This window comes from Delphinapterus leucas, chromosome 4 (genome assembly GCF_059928025.1).
Source record: "Delphinapterus leucas isolate spDelLeu-1000000601 "Yukka" chromosome 4, BTC_Dleu_Yukka2, whole genome shotgun sequence".
In the NCBI taxonomy this organism is placed as follows: domain Eukaryota; kingdom Metazoa; phylum Chordata; class Mammalia; order Artiodactyla; family Monodontidae; genus Delphinapterus; species Delphinapterus leucas.
The window spans coordinates 117,911,340-117,931,602 of NC_143132.1; the positions used below are offsets into that span (position 1 = coordinate 117,911,340).

At 41.4% G+C, this 20,263-nt stretch overlaps 1 protein-coding gene across 1 annotated transcript; it reads right to left on the bottom strand.

Annotated features, from left to right (window-relative positions):
• Positions 1-9,386: 9,386 nt before the first annotated feature.
• P2RY1 (purinergic receptor P2Y1) lies at positions 9,387-19,036 on the bottom strand. The gene has a single exon (XM_089910985.1). The coding sequence runs from the start codon at positions 17,919-17,921 to the stop codon at positions 16,800-16,802; it is 1,122 nt and encodes a 373-aa protein (XP_089767111.1). The 5' UTR covers positions 17,922-19,036; the 3' UTR covers positions 9,387-16,799.
• Between the last annotated feature and the right edge of the window lie 1,227 nt (positions 19,037-20,263).

Here is a 20,263-nt window from a genome sequence, read left to right on the forward strand (position 1 = left end):
GACAATTCTTAATGGAAAGAAATAGCAAGGAATTTATAGCCATGTTTTAAAACCACCACACAAGCTCTCCATCACTGTCTAAAGCCAATCTATTTCCTTCTTCCCTGATTCCATCTATCTAAAGACAATCTGTCTAGACTATGGGGAAACTTACTGCCAAAGTTCCTATTGAGATATCAGTTATTTCCACCCTGGGATCTTTCTACAGCTTGCCTCTTTTATCCTCATGATCTCACATGACCTCCTGGGTACAAGTTTGCTTGTCACCAAATTTTTCTTCTCCATCCAGTTCATTTCCCTCTCTTCCCATTTCTACCCTCTCTTGACCACGCTTCCTACCCTTTTTCTTTCTTTCTTCTTTTTTTTTTTGTTTGCTATGTATTCTGGGGACACAATTCTTTCCAAAGGAAACTTCTGTACCCTCAACCTTCTTTTACCAAAAGCTGCTGACAACTTTCCAGTAAAATATTTTGCTCGCCCTTTTTCCCAGTAGAAGCCATTTCTTTTATCTCACTACCCTAACCCACCAGAAAAGGGATAGGCATTCTCCCAGATCCCCACTGCATCTTAACATTATTCCTCCACCACTATGTAACTCTCTCTTTTGAGAGTAATGCCAACTAATTCTTGCTAGCTCTCCCCTACTTAGTGCTCTTCTTGCACACCAACTTTTGAATCAGTTTCCTCCACAACTCCTACAGTCTTCCTGTCACTCAGTGGCCCACCAAGTGTCTTAGCCTCCAATTATGGCTCTCCTCTACTGTGACAGCCTTTACTGCCATTCAACTCCAGTAACCACAGCCACTTCTTCTCCTTTGTCCTGTTGATGTCATCCATCTACTCTAGTTTCCCCAAGACCTTGTTTCCTCTGGCATTATAAAGCAATCTCTTTCTTTATACCTTTTTCTATCTCTAATCCCTGTCTTCTCCTCAAACTACTAACCTCTTTTCCTCAATATCATCACCAAAACACTTCTTGGGTGATCAGTAATCATTGCTATTTTTATGGTTTGAAAATGCTCTCAATTAAACACCAATGCTTTCTAATTTCTAAATCCAGCAGACGTCTTTATGGCCCTTGCTGTAACAAGGGACACAGATTTACCTCCTCCCTGAAATCCTCTTCTGAGACTGATTTCTTCAGGAGGCTGTCAGGGATCTTCTATGACTCCAATTCTTCCTGCTCAGTATTCTTCTCTGTCCATCCCACCAATGCTGGTGTTGCTTATGGTTCAACTCCACCCGCCTCTGCTGGCCCTTTTTTTTCTGTGCCGACACATTCTCCCTGAGTGCTTACACCTACTTACTTGGTTAAAGCTATCATTTGCACATGGACAACCTCTATCTCTTGCTACAACACTAGAATGGTCTTTGTAATGACATATTCTACCTTTCCAGCTAGATGTCTTTTAATTATCTCCAACTTAGCAAGCGCTGCAATGTTCTTTACCATACCCCTCTTCCTACACCACCATTGGGAGCCATTACTACAACAAAATTTGCAAGTAAAGAAGTAATAATGGTGGTGACTGATTTTAAAAGAAAATAAGCAGATGTGAAATTTTCTACTTATGTGCTGCTAAGCTGTCACAAGCAGGTGGAATTTCTTCAAGTACAGGGTGAATGCTGATTGTCATGACCAATATCTCTAGGGATAAGCAATTCTCTTAGCTTCTCTATCTTATTAAAAATAGTGCCTCTCTTTGTTCTTATTTTAAGCTCTGCAGGCAACTTTCTGATACATAATTAGATTAAACAAAAAGGCAGATGTCTGTTATTGTGACTGAGATATAGCTGTTGTATACTCATAAGGTGACATTCTAGTTGGTAAATGATTTTCTTGTCAGTTTACTTGGTGTTAGTCAGTGCCCCAGAGTTGGTGACCTCTAGGTGAACTGTTGAGATCAAGTTTCTAGATCTGCAAAACTGAAGACCAGGCTCTGGACTGTGGTGACTGAAAATAGACCATGAATCTGAAGGTGAGGCCCAGTTAAGGAGGTCAGCAGACCGTTCTTGAGGATATATTTTTAGCTGTACATACTTGGCCTTATATATCTTTGTCCCACACAGTGAATATCATGGTACAAAGCATCAAAAAATTGAATACTTGTTTATTATTTGACCTCAGATATTCAGTAGAATGTCCAAAAGAGCAACTAAAAAATATATATATATATTTCTCAGATTCTTTTCCATTATACGTTATTACAAGACATTGAATACAGCTCCCTGTGCTATACAGGAGGTCCTTGTTGGTTACCTATTTTATATACAGTAATGCATATCTGTTAATCCCAAACTCCTAATTTATCCCTTACCCCTCTTTCCCCTTTGGTAGCCATAAATTTGTTTTCTCTGTGAGTCTATTTCTGTTTTCTAAAAAAAGTTAATTTGTATCATTTTTTTAGATTCCACATAGAAGTGATATCATGTGATATTTGTCTTTCTCTGAAAAGAGCAATTTTAAATGCACTCAATCCCATAGCATGAATTTCTAAGAGACCCACTCTCAATCCCACAATGTAAATTTCCAGGAGAAACACAAAACCTCCATGGCGTGAAAGAAAACAGAAATTTTAATATCCCTATTAGTAGAAATAATATTTGTATTAATAAAAAGAGAAATAATAATAACAATAAGAAAATGGCATGTGGAGTGGCAAAACCTTAGCAGCCTCAAGAATGGTATACCTACCATTTATTAAGTGTGCATTATATGGTAGGGGCTTTGCATATTTTTTTTCACTTAATTCTCCTAACATCCTTTGAGCTGCAAATTTTTATGCCCATTTTATAGTTGAGAAAAACACAACCAAGAGGATTTAAGTAACTTGCCCAGGATACAGAAGTAGTAAACGGCAGCGATAGGTAGCTTCAAACCTAAGGCATTTTGACTGCAAAGCCAATGCTCTTACACGTAGTGGACGTTTGCTTTTTTGATGTTAACTGTTCAAACCAGAGGGAATAGAATGAAGAGTTAAGCTGTCAAAGTTTACATAAATATAAGTTTCAATTGTACCATCTTAAACTAAAATTAACCATCCTTAGATGTAGTCTAAATGCTGCTTTACTCATTTCTTTGGGAATTCCAAGTGAAATCTTCAGAAGAAAGTAACATTTAAAAAAACGAGAACACATGTAACAAAATTAACAACTAAGATTTTTTTTTTATTCTTTAACATGTTTATTGGAGTATAATTGCTTTACAATGGTGTGTTACTTTCTGCTTTCTAACAAAGTGAATCAGTTAAACATATACATATGTCCCCATATCTCGTCCCTCTTCATCTCCCTCCCTCCCACCCTCCCTATCCTACCCCTCTAGATGGTCACAAAGCACCGAGCTGATCTCCCTGTGATATGCAGCTGCTTCCCACTAACATCTATTTTATGTTTGGTAGTGTATCTATGTCCATGCCATTCTCTTACTTTCTCCCAGCTTCCCCTTCCCCTTCCCCGTATCCTCAAGTCCATTCTCTCGCAGGTCTGCATCATATTCCCGTCTTGTCCCTAGGTTCTTCATGAGTTTTTTTTTTTTTCTTTTAGATTCCATATATATGTGTTAGCATACACTATTTGTTTTTCTCTTTCTGACTTACTTCACTCTGTATGAAAGTCTCTGGGTCCATGCACCTCACTATAAATCACTCAGGTTCTTTCCTTTTCATGGCTGAGTAATATTCCATTGTATATATGTGCCACATCTTCTTTATCCATTCATCTGTCAGTGGACACTTAGGTTGCTTCCATGTCCTGGCTATTGTAAATAGAGCTGCAAAGAACATTTTGGTACATAACTCTTTTTGAATTATGGTTTTCTCAGGGTACATGCCCAGTAGTGGGATTGCTGGGACGTATGGTAGCTCTATTTTTAGTTTTTTAAGGAACCTCCATACTGTTAGCCACAGTGGCTGTATCAATTTACATTCCCATCAACAGTACAAGAGGGTTCCCTTTTCTCCACACCCTCTCCAGCATTTATTGTTTGTTGATTTTTTGATGATGACCATTCTGACCAGTGTGAGATGATATCTCATTGTAGTTTTGATTTGCACTTCTCTAATGATTAGTGATGTTGAGCATCCTTTCATGTTGGCAATCTGTATATCTTCTACGGAGAAATGTCTATTTAGGTCTTCTGCCCATTTTTGGATTGGGTTGCTTGTTTTTTTGATATTGAGCTGCATGAGCTGTTTGTAAATTTTGGAGATTAAGCCTTTGTAACTTGCTTCATTTGCAAATATTTTCTCCCGTTCTGAGGGTTTTATTTTCGTCTTTTTATGATTTCCTTTGCTGTGCAAAAGCTTTGAAGTTTCATTAGGTCCCATTTGTTTATTTTTCTGTTTATTTGCATTTCTCTAGGAGGTGGGGCAAAAAGGACCTTGCTGTGCTTTATGTCATAGAGTGTTCTGCCTATGTTTTCCTCTAAGAGTTTGATAGTTTCTGGCCTTACATTTAGGTCTTTAATCCATTTTGAATTTATTTTTGTGTATGGTGTTAGGGAGGGATCTAATCTCATACTTTTACATGTATGTGTCCAGTTTTCCCAGCACCACTTACTGAAGAGGCTGTCCTTTCTCCACTGTACATTCCTGCCTCCTTTATCAAAGATAAGGTGACCACATGTGTGTGGGTTTATCTCTGGGCTTACTATCCTGTTCCATTGATCTATATTTCTGTTTCTGTGCCAGTACCATACTGGCTTGATTACTGTAGCTTTGTAGTATTGTCTGAAGTCAGGGAATCTGATTCCTCCAGCTCCGTTTTTCTTTCTCAAGATTGCTTTGGCTATTTGGGGTCTTTTGTGTTTCCATACAAATTGTGAAATTTTTTGTTCTAGCTGTGTGAAAAATGCCAGTGGTAGTTTGATAGGGTTTGCATTGAATCTGTAGATTGCTTTGGGTAGTAGAGGCATTTTCACAATGTTGATTCTTCCAATCCAAGAACATGGTATATCTCTGCATCTATTTGTATCATCTTTAATTTCTTTCATCAGTGTCTTATAATTTTCTGCATACAGGTCTTTTGTCTCCTTAGGTAGGTTTATTCCTAGATATTCTATTCTTTTTGTTGCAGTGGTAAATGGGAGTGTTTTCTTGATTTCACGTTCAGATTTTTCATCATTACTGTAGAGGAATGCCAGAGATTTCTGTGCATTAATTTTGTATCCTGCTACTTTACCAAATTCATTGATTAGCTCTAGTAGTTTTCTGGTAGCATCTTTAGGATTCTCTATATATAGTATCATGTCATCTGCAAACAGTGACAGCTTTACTTCTTCTTTTCTGATTTGGATTCCTTTTATTTCTTTTTCTTCTCTGATTGCTGTGGCTAAAATTTCCAAAACTATGTTGAATAATAGTGGTGAGAGTGGGCAACCTTGTTTTGTTCCTGATCTTAGTAGAAATGTTTTCAGTTTTTCACCATTGAGGATGACGTTGGCTGTGGGTTTGTCATATATGGCCTTTATTATGTTCAGGAAATTTCCCTCTATGCCTACTTTCTGCAGGGTTTTTATCATAAACGGGTGTTGAATTTTTTCAAAAGCTTTCTCTGAATCTATTGAGATGATCATATTTTCTCCTTCAATTTTTTAATATGGTGTATGACACTGATTGATTTACGTATATTAAAGAATCCTTGCATTCTTGGGATAAACCCCACTTGATCATGGTGTATGATCCTTTTAATGTGCTGTTGGATTCTGTTTGCTAGTATTTGGTTGAGGATTTTTGCATCTATGTTCATCAGTGATACTGACCTGTAGTTTTCTTTCTTTGTGACATCTTTGTCTGGTTTTGGTATCAGAGTGATGGTGGCCTCGTAGAATGAGTTTGGGAGTGTTCCTCCCTCTGCTACATTTTGAAAGAGTTTGAGAAGGGTAGGTGTTAGCTCTTCTCTAAATGTTTGATAGAATTCGCCTGTGAAGCCATCTGGTCCTGGGGTTTTGTTTGTTGGAAGATTTTTAATCACAGTTTCAATTTCAGTGCTTGTGATTGGTCTGTTCATATTTTCTATTTCTTCTGGGCTCAGTCTCGGAAGGTTGTGCATTTCTAAGAATTTGTCCATTTCTTCCAGGTTGTCCATTTTATTGGCATAGAGTTGCTTGTACTAATCTCTCATGATCCTTTGTATTTCTGCAGTGTCAGTTGTTACTTCTCCTTTTTCATTTCTAATTCTGTTGATTTGAGTCTTCTCCATTTTTTTCTTGATAAGTCTGGCTAATGGTTTATCCATTTTGTTTATCTTCTCAAAGAACCAGCTTTTAGTTTGACTGATCTTTGCTATTGTTTCCTTCATTTCTTTTTCATTTATTTCTGATCTGATTTTTATGATTTCTTTCCTTCTGCTAACTTTGGGGTTTTTTGGTTCTTCTTTCTCTAATTGCTTTAGGTGTAAGGTTAGGTTGTTTATTTGAGATGCTTCTTGTTTCTTAAGGTAAGATTTTATTGCTATAAACTTCCCTCTTAGAACCGCTTTTGCTGCATCCCATAGATTTTGGATCGTTGTGTTGTCATTGTCATTTGTTTCTAGGTATTTTTTGATTTCCCCTTTGATTTCTTCAGTGATCTCTTGGCTATTAAGTAGTGTGTTGTTTAGCCTCCATGTGTTTGTATTCCTTACAGATATTTTCTTGTAATTGATATCTAGTCTCATAGCGTTGTGTTCGGAAAAGATAATTGATACGATTTCAATTTTCTTAAATTTACCAAGGCTTGATTTGTGACCCAAGACATGGTCTATCCTGGAGAATGTTCCATGAGCACTTGAGAAGAATGTGTATTCTGTTGTTTTTGGATGGAATGTCCTATAAATATCAATTAAGTCCATCTTGTTTAATGTATCATTTAAAGCTTGTGTTTCCATATTTATTTTCATTTTGGATGATCTGTCCATTGGTGAAAGTGAGATTTTAAAGTCCCCTCCTATGATTGTGTTACTGTGGATTTCCCCTTTTATGGCTGTTAGTATTTGCCTTATGTATTGAGGTGCTCCTATGTTGGGTGCATAAATATTTACAATTGTTATATCTTCTTCTTGGATTGATCCCTTGATCATTATGTAGTGTCCTTCTTTGTCTCTTGTAAGAGCCTTTGCTTTAAAGACTATTTTGTCTGATATGAGAATTGCTACTCTAGCTTTCTTTTGATTTCCATTCGCATGGAATATCTTTTTCCATCCCCTCACTTTCAGTCTGTATGTGTCCCTAGGTCTGATGTGGGTCTCTCGTAGACAGCGTATATACAGGTCTTGTTTTTGTATCCATTCAGCCACTCTTTGTCTTTTGGTTGGAGCATTTAATCCATTTACATTTAAGGTAATTATCGATATGTATGTTCCTATTACCATTTTCTTAATTGTTTTGGGTTTATTATTGTAGGTCTTTTCCTTCTCTGTGTTTCCTGCCTAGAGAAGTTCCTTTAGCATTTGTTGTAAAGCTGGTTTGGTGGTGCTGAATTCTCTTAGCTTTTGCTTGTCTGTAAAGGTTTTAATTTCTCCGTCGAATCTGAATGAGATCCTTGCTGGGTAGAGTCATCTTGGTTGTTGGTTTTTCCCTTTCATCACTTTAATTATGTCCTGCCACTCCTTTCTGGCTTGCAGAGTTTCTGCTGAAAGATCAGCTGTTAACCTTATTGGGATTCCCTTGTATGTTATTTGTTGTTTTTCCCTTGCTGCTTTTAATATTTGTTCTTTGTATTTAATTTTTGATAGTTTGATTAATATGTGTCTTGGCATGTTTCTCCATGGATTTATCCTGTATGGGACTCTCTGTGATTCCTGGACTTGATTAACTATTTCCTTTCCCACATTAGGGAAGTTTTCAACTATAATCTTTTCAAATATTTTCTCAGTCCCTTTCTTTTTCTCTTCTTTTTCTGGGAACCCTATAATTTGAATGTTGGTGCATTTAATGTTGTCCCAGAGGTCTCTGAGAGTGTCCTTAATTCTTTTCATTCTTTTTTCTTTATTCTGCTCTGCAGTTGTTATTTCCACTATTTTATCTTCCAGGTCATTTATCCGTTCTTCTGCCTCATTTATTCTGCTATTGATCCCTTCTAGAGAATTTTTAATTTCATTTATTGTGTTGTTCATCACTGTTTGTTTGCTGTTTAGTTCTTCTAGGTCCTTGTTAAACGTTTCTTGTAGTTTCTCCATTCTATTTCCAAGATTTTGGATCATCTTTACTATCATTATTCTGAATTCTTTTTCAGGTAGACTGACTATTTCCTCTTCATTTGTTAGGTCTGGTGGGTTTTTGCCTTGCTCCTTCATCTGCTGTGTGTTTCTCTGTCTTCTCATTTTGCTTAACTTACTGTGTTTGGGGTCTCTTTTTTGTGGGATGCAGGTTCGCAGTTCCCATTGTTTTTGGTGTCTGTCCCCAGTGGCTAAGGTTGGTTCAGTGGGTTGTGTAGGCTTCCTGGTGGAGGGGACTAGTGCCTATGTTCTGCTGGATGAGGCTGGATCTTGTCTTTCTGGTGGGCAGGTCCACGTCTGGTGGTGTGTTTTGGGGTGTCTGTGGCCTTATTATTATTTTAGGCAGCCTCTCTGCTAATGGATGGGGCTGTGTTCCTGTCTTGCTAGTTGTTTGGCATAGGGTGTCCAGCACTGGAGCTTGTTGGTCGTTGAGTGGAGCTGGGTGTTGGTGTTGAGATGGAGATCTCTGGGAGATTTTCGCTGTTTGATATTATGTGGAGCTGGGAGGTCTCTTGTGGACCAGTGTCCTGAACTTGGCTCTCCCACATCAGTGGCACAGCCCTGTCGCCTGGCTGGAGCACCAAGAGCCTGTCCTCCACACGGCTCAGAATAAAAGTTAGGAAAGAAAGAAAGAAAGAAAGAAAGATAGAAAGAAAGAAAGAAAAAGAAAGAAAGAAAGAAAGAAAAAGATAGAAAGAAAGAAAGAAAGGGAGGAAGAAAGGAAGAAATAAAGAAGATAAAATAAAGTTATTAAAATAAAAAATAAAATATATTTATTAAGAAAAATAATTTTTTTAAGTAATAAAAACAAAAAAAGTGGACAGACTGGACCCTAGGACAAATGGTAAAAGCAAAGCTGTACAGACAAAATCTCACACAGAAGCATACACATACACACTCACAAAAAGAGAAGAAGGGAAAAAAAATATATATCATTGCTCCCAAAGTCCACCTCCTTAATTTGGGATGATTCGTTGTCTATTCAGGTATTCCACAGATGCAGGGTACATCAAGTTGATTGTGGAGCTTTAATCCGCTGCTCCTGAGGCTGCTGGGAGAGATTTCCCTTTCTCTTCTTCGTTCTCACAGCTCCCAGGGGCTCAGCTTTGGATTTGGCCCCGCCTCTGCGTGTAGGTCGCTGGAGGGCGTCTGTTCTTCGCTCAGACAGGACGGGGTTAAGGGAGCCGCTCATTCGGGGGCTCTGGCTCACTCAGGCCGGGGGTGGGAGGGGCACGGATTGCGGGGCGGGCCTGCGGCGGCAGAGGCCGGCGTGACATTGCACCAGCCTGAGGCGCGCTGTGCGTTCTCCCGGGGAAATTTTCCCTGGATCACGGGACCCTGGCAGTGGCGGGCTGCAGAAGCTCCCAGAGAGGAGGTGGGGATAGTGACCTGTTCTCGCACACGTGCTTCTTGGTGGCGGCAGCAGCAGCCTTAGCGTCTAATGCCCGTCTCTGGGTCCCGCGCTGATAGCCGCGGCTCGAGCCCGTCTCTGGAGCTCCTTTAAGGAGCGCTCTTAATCCCCTCTCCTGGCGCACCAGGAAACAAAGAGGGAAGAAAAAGTCTCTTGCCTCTTCGGCAGGTGCAGACTTTTCCCCGGACTCCCTCCCGGCTAGGCGTGGCGCACTAACCCCTTCAGGCTGTGTTCACGCCGCCAACCCCAGTCCTCTCCCGGCGCTCCGAAGCCTGAGCCTCAGCTTCCAGCCCCGCCCGCCCCGGCGGGTGAGCAGACAAGCCTCTCGGGCTGGTGAGTGCCGGTCGGCACCGATCCTCTGTGCGGGAATCTCCCCGCTTTGCCCTCCACACCCCTGTGGCTGCGCTCTCCTCCGCGGTGCCGAAGCTTCCCCCCTCCGCCACCCGCAGTCTCCACCCGCGAAGGGGCTTCCTAGTGTGCGGAAACATTTCCTCCTTCACAGCTCCCTCCCACTGGTGCAGGTCCCGTCCCTATTCTTTTGTCTCTGTTTATTCTTTTTTCTTTTGCCCTACCCGGGTACGTGGGGAGTTTCTTGCCTTTGGGGAGGTCTGAGGTCTTCTGCCAGCGTTCAGCAGGTGTCCTGTAGGAGTTTTTCCATATGTAGATGTATTTCTGATGTATTTGTGGGGAGGAAGGTGATCTCTGCGTCTAACTCTTCCGCCATCTTGAAGCTTCTCAACAACTAAGATTCTTTGTGTTGATTTAAAAATAGTTTTTAAAAAACAATCTCTCATGTCCTATTCCATAACTCCACGCTACCTTTTGCTGAGTAGTGTCATTTTTTAACTTTTTTGACCAGGTCCTCAATAAGAAATCAAATGTCCACTGTGACGCAGGGCACAAATGCACGTAAATATATGTGTTGTGTGAGTGTGTGTGTGAGTGTGTCTGAAGTTAAAATCACAAAGACTTGCTCACTGATTACGGACTGTGATCTATAATGTTCCATTATGTGAATGAATGCCTATCATAACCCACTATACTCATTTTCTGACCCACCAATGGGGCCCTGGGATGTGGGAGGAATGTGTTAATAGGAGTTAGAACCCTCAGTTTTTTTGCTACTTCCACCTTTGAACGTGAAAATTTGACTCCCAGGAGCAAACTGAGGTGACTGGATTGGATCATCTCCAAGGCCTCCTTCTGTTTTAATCTATCATCAGGGAGTTTCCACCTTCACACAGAAAGGCAGTGCATTTTTCCCCCTCTGTGCAGTACTGACTGCTCCCACGTGCCTCCCATCACCCCTACTCCTTACCCACGTCCATTTCTATGGGGCTTCAGTGCTGTCAGCTGCTCAGCCCAGGGGCCTGACTCCATCCACAGCTGTTGTTTGGATCATCGGTCCCAGAAACCGTGCTGGCTGGGGATGTTAGGCCCTAGGGTCTACCCCAAAGCAATATAACCTTGCAGGGTTAAATCAAGTAAGCACAGTATTAATATTTACATGGATTTCTAGTGACATATGTTGTGTCTTTAATGGCCCATCCATCAGACTTTTAAACCATAACAGATCTATTTTGAATTTAGGACATGTTTTTTACATTTGGAAATAGAAACTCTGACCATATCTGGCAGCAAAAGTCTAAACCTCCTGAAAAGAAAATATAAACTTCCCAGTTCATTAAAGTAAAAAAGAGAATTTAAACACAGTATATTTACTTGTGGATAGAGAAGTTTCTCTGACTATAATCCCAAAGTGATTTTGAAAATCACAGGGTGCCCAAAGCGTTATGGTAAATTCTTCTTAAGTCAGAAAGATAATTATCTGTATAATTTCTGTGTATGCACTAAACAAACTTACACACACACATACATAGCCACAAAACTCTCCCAAAGCTGATGTTAGTAAGTGAGGACTCCTGAGTGGTGAAGTCTGGATAGTATAGTCGATTAAGGAGTTAAAACTGAGTGACAGTATCTTAGGGGCTGCAAGAGATTTGCATTTTTCTACCCACAGGATTCTGTGATAGGGCACCTGTCTCAGCAGACAACCAAAAAATCCAGTGCAGGACCATAGTGCACTTACCTTCCCCACTAAGGAAAAAAAGTAATGCTTTAAGCATGTGTCCATTCCAGGTACAGCTTTTCACTGCATAGCAATATATATATGTGTGCATGTGTGTCTATCAATATATAAACTTGAGAGAAGTAGGCAATGTAGGCTAATAGATAAACAGAAACCACAAAAGATTATTAGAATCACTACCTCCATGGATTAAAAAATTAGAGGAGGCATTACATTATATTAGATTACAGCTAACATTTTAAACACAGAATACTAGTATGAGAAATATGTATTAAGATTGTGTTCCATATTTTCCTCAAAGAATTAAATCAAGTTCCTATTAATATTTAAATATCAAATAATGATGATCTTATCAGTTACCTTGCACCAGGATTCTTTCTTTAACACTTCACTTCTTACAGTCCAGGCTACATGTTAAGAGATGCCTGCGCTGATTCAATATATCCTAGTATTAGTAGGATACTAGTAAGTAGTATTGCCAATATTTGCCAGCCGGTATAATGGTACATGTCAAAATTTGGGGAAACTTGTAAGTATTAGTACTATAATAACATAGAAGCCATCAGACCACATTTCATAGTTTTATTGAGACTTTTTCAGTTTTAACTGTCTATGGTAGGTACAATTCTAATGACCATGATTATATCAAAGCTCTGCTGTTATTACCAACAGCAGATACGAAGTTGGCTGCCATGCCATGGACACACACACACACACACACACACATTCCAAGCTGTACACTCCTGCATGCAAACTTATAGGAAATATACATTCCTTTTAAAACACAATTATGCACAATTAGTCTGGAATCTGTTAAGCTACCATTGATTTCGATAAACCTGAGAAAGCTCAAAATGTCAAGTAACACTGTTTCCATACTGCTCATTCAATGGCACTATTAATCACAAAGAAATCTAGTTCAATTATCTATATTAAAATTACAGATATTATAAAAATAAACATTTTGGCAAAAGCACTAAAACATACTAGAATTCAAATTCACAATTTTTGATATGTAACATATATTCCCCTTCATATTAATTTGTAATGATGTGTATAATACAATGTACAACAGAACTAAAAAACTGAAACAGGATTCAGCAGCTAAATAATATACAGTTATTACTGTAAAAATTGGAATTAAAATTATCAAATGAACAAAGAAAACAATAAAATTACTAGCAGTGTTGAACTTGCTGGTAGTGTGTTACTTAGAAACTCCATCTCACAGAAATTAAGATTATACTATTTCACCTTGAAACACAAAATAAAAATTGAAGCGGAATTGAGCACAGTAACTGATTATATCAGCTGCCTCTTTCTCTCCCCATCTCCCTAAAGTATCTCCTCAAACTCTAATGTTGTATCTGTAATGCCCATCTCACCATACTTCTAAAACGTAAGAGATCTCCTTTGAATTTAGGACAAGGCTTTTGCATTTGGAAATGGGAAGCTCTGACTGTATTTGGGGACACAATTCCAAATGTATTAAAAAGACAATATAAACTTTTCTACAATAGTATATAAAATGTAGACAGTACAGACCCAGTCTGGCTAAGATATTTTGTATTTACTATCGATTGACACCAAACTGTGTCTATGTAGAAAGAACCCTAAATAAAAAGATAAACGTGCAAAAGCATTTGTAGAGAAAATGAACCACTTGTATCACAAAACAGATTTTCATATTTTAGATAAAAGAAATCTGAAGACTTTAACATTTCAAGATACTGATATTTGGAAAGCATCATAATATACAGTAACTCTCATTTTTTATGCATCATATATTATGTAAAATACACCAGTGTGACATATTAATATTATACATTGTAATAAATATAATTCACCTCAGTATGTTGGAACTTTCAAGAAAGTTCTTCAATCTGTACAATGGGAGGGCTGTGAGCTTCATCAATAAATACTATTATGATAGTTACAATTTGACCAACAAAGTTAAAGCTTCACTATATCTCTAATTAATTACAAATCTTTACTGTCACTAGTCCAATTCCAGCTGCTACAAGCTGCTACAGTGCTATAAGCACTGACATCTCTTGTATCCAAAGGCAGTGTAGTGCACTGCCCTGAGGAGACTGAGAAAACCTACAGGTCATATCCATATCACAGTCGGTGAACTTTGTATGAATTTTCAGTCAAGGACTGGAATTGAACAGTCCTGGAAAATACAGTAGCAGACTTCATGCACCTCTGGCTTTACCATATCCCCTAAGGCCCCAACAGATGGATGTCATCTAACCCTTTTAATCCACGGAGAGTGGGCTTGCCAGGGTCAAGAGTTCCACAGCTGGCCAAGCGGCAGTGTCACCATTTTAACTCCAAATCCTACTCTCATGCTGTATCTCTTCTTGGTCTGTGTTTTTTAGCATTTCAGTGCAAACACTGATGCAAACAAGTGCAAACATTGTTTGCAAACAGGTGCAAACATTGATGTTCAAAGAGTCAAAGATGCCAACTGATGAGCCATAAAACGCCTTGAGCTTGGCATTCAAACAGTTTTGTAGTGTGAAATTTAGTTAACTGATAAGTTCTGTAATTTTGACTCTTTTATCAAAATGCCAGTAGATTTCTGCCTTTACTCTTAAAATACCTACTCTTATCATATATCATGAATCAGATCTTCAGCCAATAGCTCACCATTAGCAGACTCGTCCCAGAGACCAATTTATGCCTGGAAGGGGTTGGAGAGATCATTCTTGTCACTATTAGGCAGGCATCTGCATGTCATCATTGTCTACCACGTGATGTATGAAGCTAAAGAAGAAACACTCTGGAAAAAGCATGCCAAGAAGTAAAAGGGCATTTCTAGTCACTGTTCACCTCCACACTGGACCAAAAGAAAGTTCTCTGGAAGCTGAAACAACGTACTTAACACATACTGTAAACCAGGCTGGGCATCAGACCTAAAAGGGAGAACACTAAAGTAAATGGTTAGGGAATATTATAGAAATGTGTACCATTAGCCTTCGAGTTTAAGGATGATACGGACTTTGACATTTCCATTTTGGATAATTTAGTGATATTAATTGTGCCTCACTGAACATGATATTTGACAGGGGTAACACACTCATGACATATCTTAGTCTTTTTCTTTTAGGATTCCACAACAGACAACACTGCAGGGCCCTAACCAAATGAGAACCTAGCTAACCCTTCTTTTTTCTCAAAATGGGGAGGTGTAGGTAGGACATCTAGAAGGTTTCTTCTTGATTTGGTTTCTACAATTCTGTGCTTTAAGGCTGAACATGTGAAAAAGCAGCACTCTTTAGGATGGCTAAACACAGCTTTTCTTCATTGATCTTAGTGGCCGGAGCAAGTCTAGGAAGAAACTTTAGGGCTCACAAATCTGCAGTCCACTGAGGTCCTGCAAGAACTGAAGCCCAGCTCTGACTTCCCTGCCACCAGGTCCCACAGGGCGCTAGGGTTCTCACCTTGAAGCACAGCCCCAAACTGTTCTACATATAAAGTGCTTTCAAACAAGTTACCCCACCATCAGCCGCAGACTCTGATATTGGCTTTGTTGGGGGTACCTTCACCATTAAAAATTCCTTTGACACTGGATTTATTTATTTGGTGTTGGAAATCGTCACCTCACCTCATTATTCGGCATTGTATCGAATTTGACCATTTCAAAGGCTAGAAATGCCGCAATTCAATATCCACTGAAAATCGTTATTAAAGTTCTTGAAGTATTTTACAGATTTGTCATTACTGCCCGGCAGAGGGAAAATATAAAAGAAAACACTGTCTGGTTAAACTATTGCTAGTCTGATTAGTAGTTTCTATACCTTACTTTTTAGTGCTGTGGTACTTCAAGTACTTAAATTTAATTCCTCATATTTCCCTTTCCCATATGTTTGGAGTTTTTTCCTTCAAATATGAGGATGTAAGATCCAGTGAAGCATTACAGCATTTCATTCTACCAACACAACCCATACACATTCTTCCTTCTTCTTTTTATATTGCATTTAATGTTTTCCAGCATTTGGAAGGAGCAAAAACAAAACAAAACAAAAAAAGGGCCTTTACACCATAATTAATTTAAACTAAAGTCCTTATTCTAAAAATGTCTTCTCCCCACTCCCAGTTGCCTCATACATTCGAGAATATGTTTGCCGGCTATGCATTATGGATGACTGTCAGCCACTCTCCCGCCTGCCCAACATCCCTCAACTCGCTAACAGTTATTCAACCTTGGTCTGTAATTTATCTGTGATTTTGAAAACTGTTTTTACAGATGGAAGTGAGCATTTGTACTGGAACACAAACACACTCCTAGGGCACTGCACAGCAGTGGTGCAAGTAAATGCTCTTTGTCACAGGAAGTCTAACAGAGTTTGTGGTGTTTACAAAGGAAAGTACATGCACTTTGATTATTTTGAAGGCATTTTACCTGTAAGATAATATATACAGGATTCCACCACCAAACATTTAGCACCCAACGCAGAGTGAGCAGTTTTCTAGAAATAACTGGGAGATAATCACTTTTGAGACTTGTAAATTCATTGACTTGATTTTTCTATTTAATTCTCCAAAGTAATTCAGCCGGCCATCACCTATGCTTACAGGACCAAGAAACACCCAGCTGCAATCTGTTCATCTGCTACTGAGTGAACCGAGTTTAGTATTTTGCTGTACTACAGTAATTTGAGGATGTGAAGTTTCAATTTGTTCCCACCTCAGATTATTAAAAACAATAAAGACTAGATGAATCACAAACTCAAGTTTCAGGTGGTCAGTTTTCTTGGAGAAGTTATTAATATCCAAATAGCTCCAGTACTCACGTAAACTTTAAACAGAAGAGCTTGCAAATTTTAAAGGCAGAAGAGAAAGTAAATATTTAAGGATAGTATTATTTTATGTTACATACTTCTGGTGAGAAAGAAGGAAGTCCTTGAAAGCAAACCCAAACAAGCTAAGTGTGGGTGTAGGCATTTCCACTTCTATTTCTTTTTTTTAAACTCACTGCTTTCTTGGTTTGCATTTTCTCTAATCTTACTAGAAACTTAAAGGGGAAAAAAGCACTTGGCTCTATTAAGCATCCTACCATGTTACAAAAGTGGGTGTTTGGGGATTCTTGCGTCTTCACAAGCTTGTATCTCCGTTCTGCTTGAACTCGGATAAAATATTGAGAGTCATGTCTTCACTCTTGGACTGCAAATTTGCCTCACTTCTTCTGGAAGCTTTCCTGGTGGCTCGGGAGAGTCTCCTTCTGAAAGTATCTCCTGCCAAGAAATAGAGAATGGGGTCCACACAACTGTTGAGACTTGCTAGACCTCTTGTCACCTGATAAGTGGCATAAACCCTGTCATTGAAAGCACACATTTCTGGGGTCTGAAAATCCAGCCGGGCCCTCAAATTCATTGTTTTCATCACGTGGAAAGGGATGTAAGACACAGCAAAAACAGTCAGTACAATAATCACCAGGTAAATGGATTTCCTCCTCAGAGGCGAATTGTCCAGGTCTTTGTAAATCAAAGCTCTCACAATTAATCCGTAACAGCCCAAAATCAGCACCAAAGGGACACAGAACATGGCCACAGTCGTGCACATGCTGTAGATGAAATAACTTCGCAGGTACTCGTCTGAGGTGGTGTCATAGCAGGTGATAGTTTTGTTTTTCCGGATCCCGGTGCCGGAATAGAAGAGGATGGGGGAGATCCCCACCACCACGATGAGCCACACCAGCACGCTGATATAGACTGCGTTCTTCTTCTTCAGCCTGCCCAGGGACTTGAGCGGGTACACCACACCGCTGTACCGGTGCGCGCTGATGCAGGTCAGGAACAAGATGCTGCCATAGAGATTCACGTGGAAGATGAACCTCTGCAGCTTGCACATGGCATCCCCGAAGATCCAGTCGGTCTTATTGAAGTAGTAGAAGACGAGCGCCGGCAGAGTCAGCACGTACAAGAAGTCCGCCAAGGCCAAGTTGAACATGTACACGGAGATGCCGCTCCACGGCTTCATGTGGAAGACGAACATCCAGATGGCCACGCTGTTGCCCAGGAAGCCGACAATGAACACCAAGATGTAGACAGCTGGCAGGTAGTAGAACTGGAAGCCTGTCTTGGTCAGCGCGCATTTGAACGGAGAGGCGACGGCGGCGGTGGAGGCCACTGTGCTGTTCCCCCAGGGCGAGCCCGGGCCGGCCAGGAAGGCAGCGTCCGTCCCATTGGGGACCGCCGGCCACAGCACCTCGGTCATTCTCTCCTCCCCGACTTAGGCGGCGGCTCCAAGGGGCAAGCGGCGGCAAGAGGGCGGCGGCGAGGGGCGCAGCGAGCATCGGAAAGGCGGGCGAGCAGACGGGAGGGGGCGCCGGGGAACTCTGCGGGAGGGGTCAAGCAGGGGCTCGCCCACGCCGGCTCCGGCCCCGCGTTCGCCGCGGGCCATGAAATCTGCCCCGGGCCGCGACCGAACCGGGCTGGCCGGAGGACCAGCAACTTCCCGGTGAGGCTGGCAGCGCCGAGGTTACACAACAGGGCGCTACGGACACCGCCGCCGACAACTTTCCGACTGCGCTTTCCCGAGGGACCGCGGGTTCGCGCCGGAGAGCGCGCCGGGGGCTCAGTGAGGTCGAGCCAAACTCGCTGAGATGGGGAGGGCGCGCCCCAACCTCCTTCCCCCAAAGATCAACTTCGTTTGGGCATCTTCCTGCGCCCTACCTTGCAAGCCAGCAGCTCGGCTCTAGGACCCGCGCCGCTGCCTCCGCGCCCCCGGCTCTCAGCCTCTGGGGGCCATCGGAGCGCGCGTGGTCGCAGACTCGTGTGCTTCTGGATCGCGTCCGGCTCGCCGTCTGTGTTAGCTCGCAGGCTCTTCTAGAGACCTGCTTGAGTGCAGGCGGCGGGAGGGCGAGCCGGGCTCCCCGCGAGGATGGGCGGAGTTTGCGCACCCGGGCGAGTCCGCGCTCCTCCGGGAGGCGAGGGGCGTGCCTGCGCGAAGTTCGCCCGGGGCCGGAGGCGTCTTCTGGGAGAGCCGGTCTTCACCAGAGTCGGCGGTCAGGGCGCGCTCGGTCAGGGTCAGGGGGTAGGGCTGGCTGCTGGAGAGCGATTGGTCCGGGAGCGCTCCTTGGCTCTTCCGCCAGCTATCTCGGCAGAGTGATGTTGCTGACACACAGGAAACCCCTCTGACCGCTCAGAGCCTTCTGCCTACAACCCTGGAGCGGACCGGAATGAGACTCAAGTCTCCAGGGCCCTCAAGAACCACGCCAGGTGTTTGCACGTTCCAAGCAGCCTGTAGTCCCCCTGTAGTCCCCAACTGGGAAAGCCCTGGCGTTGCAGTGCTCCGCGCTTCACCAGAGACCGGATTCCTGGCACTTGCAGGAACCTGCTGCTCCCAGAAAGCTTTCAAAGGAGGGAGGGTGGGGAGGGAAATGGGGAGAATCTCTCTCTGTCCTTCTAGTATGCCTTTCCCCTTTTATTTCAATATGGTTTCTCTTAATTAACCAAATGCTAATAAACCGACGTCAATTGGTAACATCAACGTGAAAATTTCTAAAAGGGCTTTGTAAAAGTATTAGTAGTTGATACTTGACGTTGCTTCAGCACAATTTGTTACCTACCACTTACAGACAACGCAGGGTCCCCAAATCCTCCTGTCCAGTACATTTAATTAAAGATCAAAGTCTGCAATAAAAAAAATAAATAAAAACATATTGTTCAGGAAATAACGAATATTAAATATAAATTTATATAGATAGATGTAAAGACAATTTCAACTCCAAAGTGATTAAGGTGTGGTTTGGGGTTTTTATTACCAATCCTATTTCTTTAGGTTAAAGTGATTAGTCACAGGGCTTCTCTGGTGGCGCAGTGGTTGAGAGTCCGCCTGCCGATGCAGCGGACACGGGTTCGTGTCCCGGTCTGGGAAGATCCCACATGCCGCGGAGCGGCTGGGCCCGTGAGCCATGGCCGCTGAGCCTGCGCGTCCGGAGCCTGTGCTCCGCAACGGGAGAGGCCACAACAGTGAGAGGCCCGCATACCGCAAAAAAAAAAAAAAAAAAAAAGAAAGTGATTAGTCACAAATATCTCTGGTAAGTACCCTAACAATACTGGTTGAGACTTCCTTGAATACCACATTTATTCAAAAACTCGTTTTCATGGCTTGAATGTATCAAATTTTAGAGCTCGTTCTCATGGCTTGAATGTATCAAAGTTTAGAGCAATGCACTTCAACATTGTAGCTGAGCAAGTTTGATTGGAAAATGAATTAGCTATTGAGGGACATATTTAAATGGGCCCACACAGGGATGAATCTAGCAATCTTGACAATTTATTAATTAACATATGCTTTATGTGAAATATTCACAAAGGCTTTTCTCTTTGAAGAAAAAAATCCCAGAAGAAAATATCTGTAAAATATATACCATAAAGATTTCTTTCTGGCCCCAGATGTTACATGATAGTGTTCTCTTAAAAAATGCTCAGAGGAAAACCTGGAGCTCCTGGCTTTGATACCACAAAGGAAAATTCCCCACAAGGACCAGACAGTCCTTTCCAGGGACACATGTAGAAAGGACCATATCCAAACACATGGCATTGTGAGCACAC